Source organism: Alexandromys fortis, unplaced genomic scaffold (genome assembly GCF_014885135.2).
Source record: "Alexandromys fortis isolate MF-2015 unplaced genomic scaffold, M_Fortis_MF-2015_v1.1 scaffold_48, whole genome shotgun sequence".
Classification (NCBI taxonomy): Eukaryota; Metazoa; Chordata; class Mammalia; order Rodentia; family Cricetidae; genus Alexandromys; species Alexandromys fortis.
The window spans coordinates 10266176-10281179 of record NW_026067947.1 but is presented as its reverse complement, the minus strand read 5'-3'; the positions used below and the strand labels follow the sequence as shown (position 1 = coordinate 10281179).

The 15004-nt window shown below is 38.9% G+C and overlaps 1 protein-coding gene across 3 annotated transcripts in view; it reads right to left on the bottom strand.

Annotated features, from left to right (window-relative positions):
- LOC126506109 (contactin-4) overlaps positions 1 to 15004 on the bottom strand; it is a 997903-nt gene that overhangs the window by 188012 nt on the left and 794887 nt on the right. For all 3 annotated transcript variants that reach the window (XM_050149411.1, XM_050149413.1, XM_050149412.1), the window contains 2 exons: positions 12148 to 12250; positions 8920 to 9104 (listed from right to left, as the gene is read on the bottom strand). In XM_050149411.1, the coding sequence (XP_050005368.1) occupies positions 8920 to 9104; positions 12148 to 12250 (288 nt within the window). The remainder of the gene's footprint in view (positions 1 to 8919; positions 9105 to 12147; positions 12251 to 15004) is intronic.

The following is a 15004-nucleotide window of genomic DNA, read 5'->3' as shown; positions in this document are numbered from 1 at the left end:
AAATCTTTTAAGTAACTTTTGCAAAGTTGATCTATAGATATTTGCAATTGTTTATAATGGTTCAACAATCCAGAAAAGATAAGTCATTTCCAAGAAATGCAGAGGCCTGGCTATAGCATTGTTCTTATTTGTAGTGAGCTTTATGAGTCTGGGGGGGAATTACTCAGTTTTACATTGCCACCTTCATATATATGCTTCCTAGAATTCTCAACACTATTAGTAAAACTTTCCAGATAGTTTCAATTTACCTTAAATATAATGTCCCCAGGGTTTGTTCTAGGTAGAACTAATCATCTTATAGTGCTGAATATATAGTTTATAATTATAAACAATATTTTATAAATCCCAGATGTTCAATTTACATATATACCGAAAGGACACTTACACTGTGCTTCAAGATATTATACAACTTCTACTTTTTTCACTTGTGATGGTTGCCCACCTGGTACCCACACTACAATGACTGTCATTCTCTCATAGTGTTTCAAAATGAGTTCTCCAAGGACTAGGGGTTCTCAGAAGATAGTGAATTCAACCTCAGCAGACTTATTTTGTTTTAAACACTAAACATTTCTTGTCACATTTTATATAAAATATGACTTGATGATTAACCACACCCATGTTGAGAAACACTGAACTGATGTGAGGTCTTGTAACTACAAGAGCTTTGTGGCACAGAGGTTAGAAGCGCATGTTTTCTTCTTGAATGATACAAAGTTGAACACTTGACACTATAAAACTCCCTCTGACTTTCATATGTGAACTCTTACCTTTGCATTGCTTCGTAAATTTTTAAAAATTTATTTTCAGTTTTGTGTCTATGTGACTGTGGGGGTTGAATGTGCATATGAATGTAGGTGTCCCCAGATGCCAGATGCATCAGATCCCCCTGGAACTATGTATGTATTTGAGAGACTCCAGATGTGGATGCTGGGAATTGAATTCAGGTCTTCTGAATGAGCAGTGATGTTCTTGCTTGCTGAGCCATCTTTCTAGCCCTATACATTACTTTTTAAACAAATGGGATTCATGCCACTTGTGGTATTTTATTTTTCCCTTATTCATACACTCTTTTTTTATGTTTTTTTTTTCATTTTTGTATAAGACCTGATTGATTTTTTTTTTCTGGTAAGGGCAGAACCAACACTTTTGCAGATAATATCGCCAAACAAACACGAAACCCACTGTGGTGTGAGGCAGGAAAGATGGCTCGGTAGTAAAGAATACTTGTTCTTGCAGAAGACCTGGATTTGGTTCTTAGTGCCCACACGGTGGCAAATAGTCATCCTTAACTGCAGTTCTAGGGGGGTTTGATGCTCTTTTCTGACCTCTGCAGACACCAGATCCCAACGTGGTACACAGACATATGTGCAAACAAAACACGCATAGATATAAGATATTGTAATGACATCAGTTGAAAATGTGAAGATACCCTAGAAGGCAAGTCATAGTGAGCATATTCTTGTTAATAGGTATTCATTAACATAGAAAGCGAATATGATTGCAGAAAGTCATGTATATCTGAGCTACTGGATGGGGTCTGTAAATATGCTTCACCCGCTGTCAATGTGACACTCATTAAGAGACCATCACCATTATTTCATATCTTTGGGCTAATGTTGAAACGCATCTGCCATCTGCTCGCACCCAATTTTCTTACTTTCTCCTCAGCCAGTGAATCTTAAGTTCTTGGCAGAGAGGTTTTCTTTGTCTTTAGTTGTAATTGTAAGCCAGTTCCTGCCTCTGTATCTTTGTTCTCAGGACCACTCTCCTTCATTTCATCTCCTAACAAACATTTTGCTCTGCAGTGTATGTCCTCGAGAATCCCTCTGTCCTTCAAACTTCAGTCCTTCTCATTTGGAGCTCACTTGGCACACACAGCCTAAGAATTGTGTGTCATCTACTATATTATTTCTCTTTTATAATTTTAATTTTTATTTATTCTTTGTAAATTCCACACAATGTACCATGATAATGTCTGCCCCTAACTTCTTCCCTCCAGCCCCTTCCAGAATCCCTATCATATTTTCCTACAAACTTTATGTTCTCCTTCATAATCATTTATTTGTTTATTAATTTATGGATGAATGGATGGATAAATTGATTTTACTCACTTAGCTGAATTAGTGGTTTTTGTGTGCACGGGTATAAGATCATCGATCGGAAATGGCAATACTAACCCGGGTCATACGTGACAACTATAAAAGTACATATTTTCCCTTCTCCTCCCAGGGATGCTATAGACAATTCATGACTTTATAAGTGAGCTAGAGAGAAAAATAAATAAATCACAATATGTCCACTATTTAAAAGGCCTTAGGACTGATACACTAAGGCCATTTGCACTCCGACATTAACCTATGACCTTACTCTAACAGGAATTAGTTCCTTCTTTTCATATTTACTTAAGCTGTGACCTAATGTTTGTCTGAATTTGCTCTGACTGTGCTGAATTCATTCCCCTCCTTAAACCATCATAAATTCCGAATACAATCAGCAATATACATCACTTACATGTGACTCTCACCAGCATCACATGAGGCATAATACTTCTAACACAAACACCAACATGCAAATTAAATGGCACCACCCCCATGCTATCAGGAGGCCTAGGGATGTTTGGAACCAGAAAGAGAGGGATCTGCTCTGCTCCAGGGCCTCTTCTTTAGCCAGAGGACCTAAAATAATGTTTTATCTGCCAACAACATTGGGGATATTCATCTGCACCTATGATACTCAAAATGTCACCCCTGGAACATTGTGGATCCCCAGGAACCCCCCATACAGCATCCATGAATTTTTACTGTTCAAACCACATATGTGTGGTTTGTGAGTCCAGATTTCTTCATATTCTTCAACCAAATCAACATATCACAGCAGGGTGAACATGGAAATACACATGACAATCTAGTTTTCTTAAGCTAAAACAGATGTTAACGAGGTTTATAAAAATACAAATTCTACCATTATCCGTAATGGTTCGGTTTGGAAAAAAATTGAATTCATTTTCTTAAAATATGTTCATCAGCTAAAGATGCATTGTTTTCTGGTCATTTAAAATAAATGATATGCTAAATCAAAATCTCAGTTTTAACTTACAACATGGTAGATATTGGTGGATAGAAACACCGTAAATACAGATTTGGGACGTTCGGTGATTGTTTGGTCAGTCTGCAAGCTTGACAATGGAACTGTGAGATAGCCCACTAGATGAATGGATCCATTCACACAAAACTTGGCACGGTAAGTTTAACGAGTAAAATTATACTTAGTATGTTTTATTTTCTTCTGTGGCAATATAGAGAGGCTAAAATTACGCTTCCACATACTATTTTTGGTTTGTGGTTTGCCACTTCTATCGGCGTGAGGAGCTTCTATCCCCATTCCTATATTATTTTCCCGTTACTTGCAGCATGTTCTTGATGCCCACTTTTTGAAAAAAAAAAACTGTAGCGATGAAAGATATTGCTGTCATTAGATGCAAGAAAAGGAAAAAAAAACCTCACAGGCTGTACTTTATGGGACACGCAGGGGAAACCGAGGGTCCCTGTATGAGTTCTGCCTAGGACAATTAAGCAGTTATTGCTGTACTGTGAAATCACCTTAACTGCTGTGTTCATCTTCTGGTCACTCTGTCCTCTAAGCCATTTTGTAGGGTTGAATATTATCTAGCTGTCACATATACATATCACATCCGTGAGGAATTAGAAAGCTGTGCACATAATGCTTCTGTAATCACTTCCTGATGACCTCACCCATATCCTCATACCCCCTTAGAGTACAGTCATACAGTTTCCCCTTTACAGTCACAGGACTGCAACACACAAAAATCTAGAAATAGCTTACAGAAATTTGAAGAACAGTTTTCTTAAAGAGCTCCTTTTCAACTCAGTGATAAGTTAGACCAACGTAAACTAAACAAAACAACAACAAAAGCAAAGCAAAAGGGTCCAACGTTTATCCAAAAGAATTCAGTTATGGCATTCATTGGTTGGTTACAGAGAGTATACAAAGATGACTGACTGATGGATCCCTGATGTATTTGATCAAAACACTGAACTGGGAGCAACAACAACACATGTCATATGGCAGGGAGCAGTTTGATACCACACAGTGTGCTATCTTTGGAAAAATAATAGTTTGTCCCTAAGTTTCTGTTTTATTTGTAAAATCAAAGGAATGGACCCAACAATTTCTTCAAAAAAGGCTTATTAGAGTCTTTGAAATACTTTTTTATTGTGATATGAAATTTCTCAGTTTCTTAGTGTTGAGTGTAACAATTATTACCAGAGGAGAAAGTATGCAAAGGGCACAATTAGACTCTTAGTTCATAGTTCATTCTTCCAGATGAGGTTGTAATTCTCTCTGTATATAAAAGGGGTGATTCCATAGTTGAGCAGGTGGAACAATGAGTAATTCTCAAGTGAAAGACGTACACCTCACATTTCCCTTTCTTCTCTACAAAAAACCACTAGACTTAGGCCTCTGATTGGAATTGGTATATGTAGACTGACTGCTGTGCCTTATGGAATACGAAGATAGAAGTTTTCCAGAGCAACAGTAACGATCTTTTGCAAGGAATCTAATCTTGAGTCTCACTCTAACATTGGAAACAATCTCACAGAGCCATGGTCCCTACCATATTGTCCCCACACAAGCATCAGCAGTAGCAGTACGCCAGGGAAATTAACTGAAATGCAATTTCCTATCTACCAAATCAAAACCTCCATGTACAAGGTCCAATATTCGGTATTTTCTTAAGATTTCCCACTTACCCTGATGCACACTGAAACTTCAGAACCTCTAGCATGGCGTTTAGAATCCAGTTCTGTTTCTCAATATGTAAACATTCATCACACACTTTAATATCTCTGGGAATCAGTTTCTCTCTAAATGGGTAGTTGGAGGAATGAAATAAGAAAGCCCCACTGGCTCTGACTCCAAATTATATCTGTGTCTCTAATTCTCTTCCTCCTTCAAGTCCCAGCTACGGATGTGTCTCATACGGACAGGACAAATGGCTGCTTCGCTGTCCTTTCTGCTCTTGTGATTTAAACACCTACTCCTCATAAAGCAACCACCTCCTTAGAAGTACAAATCAGACAGAATCATTTTGCCACTTAATATCCTCCCACAGATTGTGACTAAAACTTAAATTTCACCTGGCTTCCAAGGAACTGCCTGGCCCTTACCTTCTTTTCTCTCAGATGTCTGTCCTTGGTTCTTCTGCTGTGGAAACACAGACTCCCCACCCCCATCTTATATTGGTCCTTCTGACGTGGAAACATAGACTTCCTCCCTGTTTCTCAAACTTGCCATACAGCTGTCAGCCTTGGAGCTTTTTTGCCTCCTCCCTGTTTTCTGGCCGGAATGTGTTTCCCTGTGGAAAGCTATCTCTTATTTTACTTTGGAATTTCTGCTCAGGGGTCAATATTATACATGCCTTTCCTGATTCCTTTATCTTAGGAGTCTTTCCCTGTGGCCAGTTTCTTTATAACTAAGGGCTATCATTATTTTCTCTTGTATTCTTTCTAAAACCTGAAATATTTGAGTTTATTGATTTGTTTGAGTACTTAATCTGTTAATGTCTGGTGAAATATCAGGTTCTTGAGGACATATGTTTTCTAACATCCTACTATATAGAAGTGGCCCCTATATAGTAGGGCCATGTAAACATACTTTTGAACAAATGCATAACGTATTAAGGTAACATACTTTACCATTCTATATCTGAAGATGGATTTATTTTTAAGAATTTTTTCTTGCCAATAAAAAAAAAAGTCTGAAAGAGCAGATTAAAGTTGACTTCCCTGGCAAAGTAGAGGTCTGAGCAAAATAAATAAGCAAGATAAGCGGATATAAAATGTTCTGTGCCTGAACTCACCTCAGACCTTTATATGTGGTTAGACAAAGTGGTACACATTAGCCTATGTGGACATGGCGGTCGGTAGCAGTGGCCAGTACCTGGTGCCTCTGCTGAGCTCTCACAGGGGACGAGAGTGTGATATGATTCTACACAGCCAGCCTTTTGAAAAAGGCTAAATGCTTTTCTTAGTGCAACAAGGAAATAAGAATCCATTTTACCATGACTGTTACTGCAGAGCTCCTAATTGGGTCAACACCGTGGTACAACAACAAAAGCATGTCTTCTCCGAGTTTTCCTTCTTGATTATTAGCTTTTAATAAGTCTACAATGTACTGTCAAATAAAAGTTTGTTTTTGTGTTTCTGCTTCTTCCTCATGTCCCTATCATTGGTTCTCTCTTAGTATCTTCCAGGTTCTCGTCTTCTTTCTTGTCCATGTGTGAAAGATATCTACTTATATTCATGTGTGCATGTTTATACCACAGACTAGTATTCTCATATGAAAGAGACCATGCTAATTTTGTTTATTTTCAGTCACCTTCTTTCAAATTCACCCATTTTCCTGCAAATTTTGTTTTTCATTACAACTGAATATATCCAGATTTCTAAGCACAAACCCATGGTTTCTAATCCCTGAGCTAGCATAGCTTAATGTTGTAAAGAATTGTCTTGTCAACAAAGGCAGAATGTTCCTGGATAAGTGACTGGGGTTACTTTCTCTTTTGGGGGGATGCTACACAGTGATTTTAATTATAATAATTCATTTAACTTGAAGATTAAGGCAGCTGGATATTAGGGACATCGCACTGGGAGCACACCAAACCTCTCCCTTCAAAAAAAAAAAAAAAAAAAAGAAAAAAAAAGAAAAAAGAAAAGAAAAAAATGATAGTCAAGCAGTTCTGTATAATTAAGCCTTTCCCTGACAGTGGAGACAATATCAGTGATATGCTAGTTGAGGAAGAACAAAAGAATAAACAGATACAATAGCCAAGTGCATGAAAGTCAACTGATCTGATCTCAAGAGTGACTGACAAGGTGGTGACATTCTGCTATCTCCAGAAAACAGGCCAATTGTTCTGCTCCTTTGCCAAGCACTGCAGCAGACAGCGTCATTTAAAAGGCAAACACTGTTCCTCTGTGATTTTCCATCTCTAGGGCAGGATCCCTGGGAATCACACAAGGCTGGGGCTCATGACAAGGTCCATCCTCCACCGTAGTAACTCTACATTGCTGTATTTCCTGAGTGGGGGACCTCGAATCCTTAAGGAGAGTACATGGCAATGCTTGACTATAGAGAACACCTTCTTAGCATCCTGAATGCGAGCACTTTCACCTTAAAATGGAATCATGAAAGTGGAAGTAACTTTATTCAATTAATTGAGCAAGTTAAGTAATGTTTAGGAACCACCAATTCAAAAGTCTATTCATTAAGAAGAAAGAAAAATGTTGTCCATTTTGCTTAACTAAGTTCAAGTGGTTGCTACCTGACATAAAGGAAATAATTATCAGAAAGGTGAGAAAAGTAAATCCCAAACAGTGAAAAATCCATGGCAATTGCTTCTCATGAAATAAATCTGTAACTTTGGCTTTTGTGGGTGTCCAGTTAACTTTGGTATATATTTTAATGCATCAAATAAAACATCAACTCTCATAATTTAAAAAGTAAAAACCAAATATCAAATCTCTCATTTGATATAGGTAGAAAGACAAACATATAAATTGTAGGTTTTTTTCTGCCCAAGCTACTGTTGTCCTGATCGTTTTATGAAGAACTTTCTAGAATATTGCCATACCAGCTGCTTCAGGGGTATGTGAGTCTAAAATGCTGAGAGCTGGGCACAAGAAGGTCAATGGCTGATGTTGGATATGTTCCCTGGTTCCCAAGCTGCTTCTAAAATGATTTGTATGACTACTGAGTGTGGTTCTTAGCTTATCTTAAAACTAAAGGACTTTGTAGGAAGAATATATAGAAATATGCACCATTAGCCAGGTACGGTGGCACATGTATTTAATTCCAGTACTGAGAATTCAAAGGCAATCTAATCTATACTGTGAGCTACAAAATAGAGACCAAGAAATTGGCATCTCTAAAACTTGTTTCCATGCATTTCTGATGGACCCTTTTCTGGATTTCAAATCAATATCCTATGGAGCTTTCCAGGACCCACTAGATAAGAATCATGTGGCACAGATTTTGCCCTTATATTATGTTTGGGTCAATGCAGATGGTTTGACCAGAACAAGAGTAACTTCACATAAAAAAAAAAATCTGCCAGGCGATGGTGGTGCACGCCTTTAATCCCAGCACTTGGGAGGCAGAGGCAGGAGGATCTCTGTGAGTTCGAGACCAGCCTGGTCTACAGAGCTAGTTCCAGGACAGTCTCCAAAGCCACAGAGAAACCCCATCTCGAAAAACCAAAAAAAAAAAAAAAAAAAAAATCCATGATGAGATATTTTTTATGCTCTACTCTGAGGTCCACTCTGAGAGCTAAATTTGGACAGTGTGCATTTTGAAATGTTCGTGATACCACATAAAACTGCTGCTGAGTAGGAGAATTACAAAGGATTAAGATGAGCCTCGATTCAAAATTCAGATGAAGTACAGAGCTTCAATTCACACACACACACACACACACACACACACACACACACGAATAACTAACGATTTCCGGTGCCATGCTTATGCTCAATGGGAAGGGTTAAACAGGAAATAGTCTCCTTTGGGAGTGTGTTCACACTGTCATCCATCTCCTAAACACATCAGCTTAATTCCTTCCTCTCTGCTCCTTCAACATCCTTGCCCCCACCTGCATTCTCCACACCCAGAGTCAGTCAGGGCATGCTAATTTTGTAGAAAAGCAAGAGTCTTAATCCTATTCTACATGATTCAAAACACCGAAACTACCCCCAAAAACAAGCAAACAAAAGAACTTACAAAACATACCCATCCAAAACAAACAAACAAAAATCCCTCCAACTTCAAACTTGCCCGTGCAGGATTTTAATATGAAAAGTTTTATAGCATGGCAAATCATAAGGAAAATTGAAAACTTACCGTAAAAAGTCAACTGTCCCTTTGCTACGTTTTTGCCTCTAGAGTTTTCAGCCACGCATTCATATGAGCCAGCGTCTTCCTGTTGAAAATTGGGAATTTCCAGAATTCCATTTGACTTGTGTCTTCTGGCTTTCCTTGCTATTGGCTTCCCATCAGCTCTTCGCCATAGAATAGTTGGGACTGGGCTGATAGTGAGAATAAAATGGGATAACCCAAATTAAAGAAAGCCTCGTCTCTTTTTAAAACCTACACTGGTAGCCCCTTCCTGTGTTTCCAAAGCCAAGAGCACATTAAAGATTCCCCAAATTTTTTTCCTATGTTAGCGTTATTTTAGCAGCATCTATATCTCTAGCATTAATCACTTCACGTTTTTCTTAAAATCAACATTCTTATAATGTAATGGACTCCCTATGCACCATTATCATTGAAAGAAAAGAGCATTTTCAAAAAGTTAATTTTATAATTTTCTAGTATATCTGGATTTTCTAAATTATAATTGTTAAAAGAAAATGTTCAGGCACATATGTAGTGGAATTGAAATGGAGGCAACTTTACATACATCCTTCCCACTGAAAAGAGGTCCTTGTCCCTCTTCAACTTGTTGGGCTCTTTAGCCCTTCTGACTAATAAATAGAAAGGAGTGATAGCGAGTTGATTTCTAGATTCAAGCCTTAAGAAGCAGACAGCTTCCATGCTCTTTTTCTTGGAACACTCTCTGAGGCACCTATGAGAAGTTCACACAGAGGATGTTCCATGGAGGTTTGCCTAATGACAAACCCAGCTGGCCCCATCATGCAACCTTGCCTCCAAGATGCGAGAAGTGTGAACGATGTGTCTTTGAGGTCTCCGACAACTGATGTGCCGGCTTCACATCAGAGACCCTCAGAGGTATCACACAGACCCAAAACATCACCCAGATAAGCCTTTCTTGGATTCCTAACCCATACATTATGAGATAATAAGACGTTAACAGTTTGTTCCAAGTCCGTAATGCAGCAGTAAAGAGGAGAAACAATATATTCTTCTAAATGTTAGGGCCAGCAATGTGAACACCACACTGTAAGTTACACCCACATATTGAACAAGTGATAGTAAAAGTAATGAGCCCGTAAAGTCTGGAAACTACAACCTAATTGCTGGCATAGAGGAGCGATTCACTCATGACAAGCTGATCTGGGTAACACAGTTGTTGTCCTTATTGTCGTTTACATATTGATGACCTCACCGATTTATAGTGGTCCATTTGGAAGGTGGTTTGTGAAAACAATAATTAAAGTAGCAAGATGAAGAAAGGAACAGTCTGCTGCATCTTAATGTACTCTCCAGGCATCTAGCATCCTCTTGCCATAACTGTTTGGAACACATCTTAAATTGCCAAGGAGGGCAGTCTGTCTGCAAATGAGTGGTTTTGAAGCTAACCGCAGCTTTTAGGATTGCGGCTTCCTAGCAGGGGATACAATTATTTACTTATTTATTTTTCACAAAAACACTCACAGAGAAGTAATTGCACTAAAGACTTGCCAATCTTCTCTGGGAAAATTGAGATAGTATTTAAGAAATTAAAGCTATCAAATCTACTATATTTCTTTTAAAATAATTTAAGTTCATTAGCCAGACACTGATTCAAAATGCAGGAGGGCTCCATCAGAAGCACATTATGTACGGGTGTCTTTACAGTCAAGCATACATATACTTAATGCATGCTTTTAAACACAACTGCTCTTAGACCAGCCTTCTACTCCTAAGTGAGCGATAGTGGTGTGTTTCCAACAGCTAGACATGAATATCCAAACATTTCTGTGTGGCTCTGAAGAACCCAATTTGTGTCTTTTGTTTTTATTTTAGCACCATTCAAACATTGTGAATAGATTTTAATTCATAGTCCCTTTGGAAGTGTGAGCAATGTGAGTTTTGCTTTCTCCAGGGAGAGCTTTGTAAAGTGTCATCTTGCAAAGATTGCCAAATATAGATAGACCCTGACGATCCAGTCACCTGCTCTCTCTGTCTCCCTGGTTGTTTCCTAGGTTCACAGAGAGACTTTAAAGTTTTAAGATCAACCATATCACGAGATGTGCAATCTACTTTTCTTCTCAGCAACAAATCATTGCCATTTACCATGTCGGACATGTGGCTTGACAGCTTGCTTTTCATGTCGGCCCAGCATTCAGTCCTGCAGCTCTGTCACAATTTATACACTGTGGTAAGTTTTTAGGAGATACGAAATTACTGCTGTGGTAAACCTCATCAAAGTAAAGACACCGCGGTGGCCTACATTGCCACAACTCGAAAACAATCATTCCATTAGAATTGAAAATAAAATTGGAAATGCAAAGAATGCCTGAAGTTTCTGTGAAACAGAAGACATTCCATTTCAAAATACGCACTGAGACAAGGCTCCCGTGCTGTGGCTTTTGTCCATACTTAGGCACAGAAAAAAAAGCAGACGGGATTAAGAATGGGTTTCTGGCTAGATGGGGTTGGGCAAAAACACCGACACAGACCATTAAAATCCACAAGAGCCCCAGTGTTCTCCCTTCTGGTGGTAGTTTACACTGTGGACGGCAAACCATTCCTGTTGGTTACTGGCACATAAAAACCCCAGCTGATCTGCGTTTCCCTTCCGATGCCCTCTGGCAGATCCTCTCTGGGAAGTCTAAGTGCTTTCCAAGTCGGTTCTTTTAAGTGTAATCCAGATGGAATAATGAAGTTGTGAATAATTTTCAGACCACTCTAAAATAGACTCTTAGATATCAGCTCTTCTCAGTCTCCAGTGAGAGCAGAAGGGAATCCAAATGAGAGAGGGAAGTTTGGCAATTTGAAAAGAAATTCAAGAAAAATTTTATGTATTCTCTGCAAACGGACCCAGAATGAAAGTCCCCGTTTTTCCAAATTGTCAGCTTGCCTGTACCTCAAATGAAGGCCATTGTTTTCCTGTCACTGTGGCTTAGACAGCGTGTACATTATAGGTCATAGTAATAGAATGAAAGACTTTCTCAGAACCATCTGTCCTCCTCTCCTTTGTGGCCGTGGCAGCCGTGGCAGCCCAATCCTTCTGGAGCCATTACCTGTCTTTTTCCATAGGAAGAGCACAGAATCAAAGATGCAAGCACAGAATTACAAAGAGAAAGGTGATTTGATTTTCAGACAGCTCAGGAACCATCACTGTGAGCACTGAAGATAATGCTCTTCCTGCCAGAGGCGAGTGGAGGAGGGACAAGCAGAACTTACTTTCCTAAGGCAAAGCATTCCAGCTTGACTGTTGTTCCTCTCTCGGCTGGGACTGTTTCTGGAAACTGCACTTCTATTTTGGGCTCATATTCACCCATGACCCCTGTGAACAGACAAAGAAACCAAGTCTCAGAGGTTCTGTCAAGATGTACATAAGTGTTTTCTGACAATATAGAGTCTTCCTATATGCTGACAGGTGCACACTCAATTCCTTCATTTGAAACGGGCTCTTCTCTAACAGCATGTGACCCCACCTCTTCCTCCAGTTTCTTTGAGAGAAAACTTCACGTCAAAACGTTCACACCACCTGCAGAGGATAAGATTCTCCATGCTTTTTGAGAAGTACTTTGTAAAGGTTGCTCGGGGTGGGGGAAGGAAGAAGAATTGATATATTCCCAGTCAGAAGGAATATCACTCCCTTTGGAAATACACTTCACAAAACATTAAACTATTTATAAACTCTTTTAAAATACATCCTTTAGTGTGTCCACATAGTGACTTCTCAGAGTCATTCTCTGGTCGCAGTGTTTATTCACATCTGAGGCCAATCTGAATGGATCTAACTGAGTACATTCAAGACAGCATTCTATGTCATTAACGCACAATAAATGGTTAACAGCAATGTTTGCATGTGCTTGTCCTATCAATGAAGTAGTTAATTACCCTTGAAGTCATAATCTCCAAATCTAGAAAGATGACTCTGTGATAATAGTCACATTAACAGCCCAACAGATGAAATCTATCTTTCATGACTAAAAACATATCACTTATTTCCTATCAATACTATCTTGATTCATTAGTTAAGGCTGCCACAGGTTTGATACATTTATTTCTATCTGATCTCCGGACATTTCCATGATTATTGATTTAACAGTACTGGGTAAAGAGTTTGGGGTTATCAAGTGTATTGGAAAGCAAACGGTCGCTGCAGTTCAGCTCTCATTTAGACCCTCCCTCCCCAGTCAGAGGAAAGAGAAACGAAAGGTTTCAGAAGAAAAGGGTACCAACAAGAAATGGATGGGCACAGGTGCAGTAACAAAGAGAGCTGATTTTATTCATCTTGCAAACATGTTTCATGTGCTGGTTCAGAAACTGAGAGGCACCACAAGGATCTAATCAGTCCACGAAAAAAACAACAAAACAGCTCAGCATATGAGTTAGATATTTACAATGTTGCTGGTTTTGCCATGAGGGCTGTTGTCAAGAGCTGAACTTGAATACAGTTCTGCTGTTGCTGTTTGGTTTTATTTTCTTTCCCTAGACTAAAGGGAAGGCTGGCTTTAGAAAGGACTTTGAGAGGACTTCCGTGCCATTCTTAAAAAGAACCTTTTTATATTCATTTATTGCATGTGTATGAATGTTTTGCCTGCATGCATGTATGTAGACAGTGTGATTGTGTGTTCTCTAAGGAGGTCAGTAGATACGTACCCCTGGAACTGGAGTTACAGATGGTGATGAGCAACTAAGTACATGTTGGAAACTGAACCTTGGTACTCTGCAAGAATAAGTGCTTTTAACTGCTGAGCCATCTCTTCCTTTAGGGTCATTAAGTTTGATGTTCCCAAATACACACTTCTGTGCATCCAGGGAAGATCACGGTTAGGGCTTTTTAGAGCAAGGAATTGAGAGAACTCTTAGTCCTTAAAAGGGTACAACTGCCATTGGTAGCTGTTCTTCCTTTTACAAGGGAGGCTGTCATCTCAAAAGGGTTCACACTCTGTTTTTAGTTCCACCAATATCTAGTTAATGGTCCAAGTTAAAACTCAAGGCTTGAGTCTTCACCTTTTACCATGACCTTTTTCCACCACAGTATATAAAACTGTCAAAGTAAGTTTAAATACACCAAAGCCATATTTGACTTGTTCACAAACAAAGTTATTTCCCCTTTCTGGCCAAGTCTCTGCCATAATTCCTCTTGCACCTTTATTTGATTGCTTCCCTTTGAGCGTTTGCACAAAGCTGACGGGGTAACGGGGTGGCGCATACTAACAACAGCATTCACACACAGCTGCTGAACTTGCTAACAAACCGTCTGTATGGTTGAATCATCATCCCATAAATATCAGTAGTATGACTCGGAGTGCAGTGAGCACGTTAACACCTTTTAGTGCTGTGCATGTGGCTGTATACGCTGAGATTGGTGTTAATTGAAAAAAAAAAGAGTTGTCTTAAGAGAAGGAGGTCTTTTCTTCCTAGGAAATCAAGACAGTTTGCATGGCAATGTATCACACATTAAATGGAGATGAAAGAGTAAGGTGAAATATATTAGCGGCAAGGATGTCTTAGAGGTAATTGACTTTGCCCCTTATCTTATCTTTCAATATTGTCATTACATATACATCATGTTTCTTTAATGAATCTATGAAGATTATAGTGAGGAGTAAGTGTATCTCATATAACCTTGTTCTAAGCATCAGTGTGGATAGAGACTCAATGTCCAGATCGTCAAATGTCTATTTCCCCATCCTTAAAGTTCTGTCTATTAGAGTATGGATTTGGAGTCCTTGCAAAGAAAGCAAGATGAAAATGCTGCTCTGAGAAAAGGTTCCAAGCCATGTGGTTAAACAGAGATAAGAATTGTGGATTAATTTAAGTAGTAATAGCTACTTCATAATAAGCCTGAGCTTTTAGGCCAAAAAGTTTATAATTAATATAAGCCTCTGTGTGTTACTTTGGGACTAACTGACTGCGGAGCCAGGCGGGATAGAAACGTGTCTACAAGTCCCCTCTTGTAGAATTGTTACATGAAATGCCTCTTCTTCCCCTCAGAATGTCCTACTCTCTAGCCCACTGTGGCTTGTGAAAGACTGGAAAAAAAAACAACAACAACATTTTTTTTTTCTGCTTCATTTCTTAC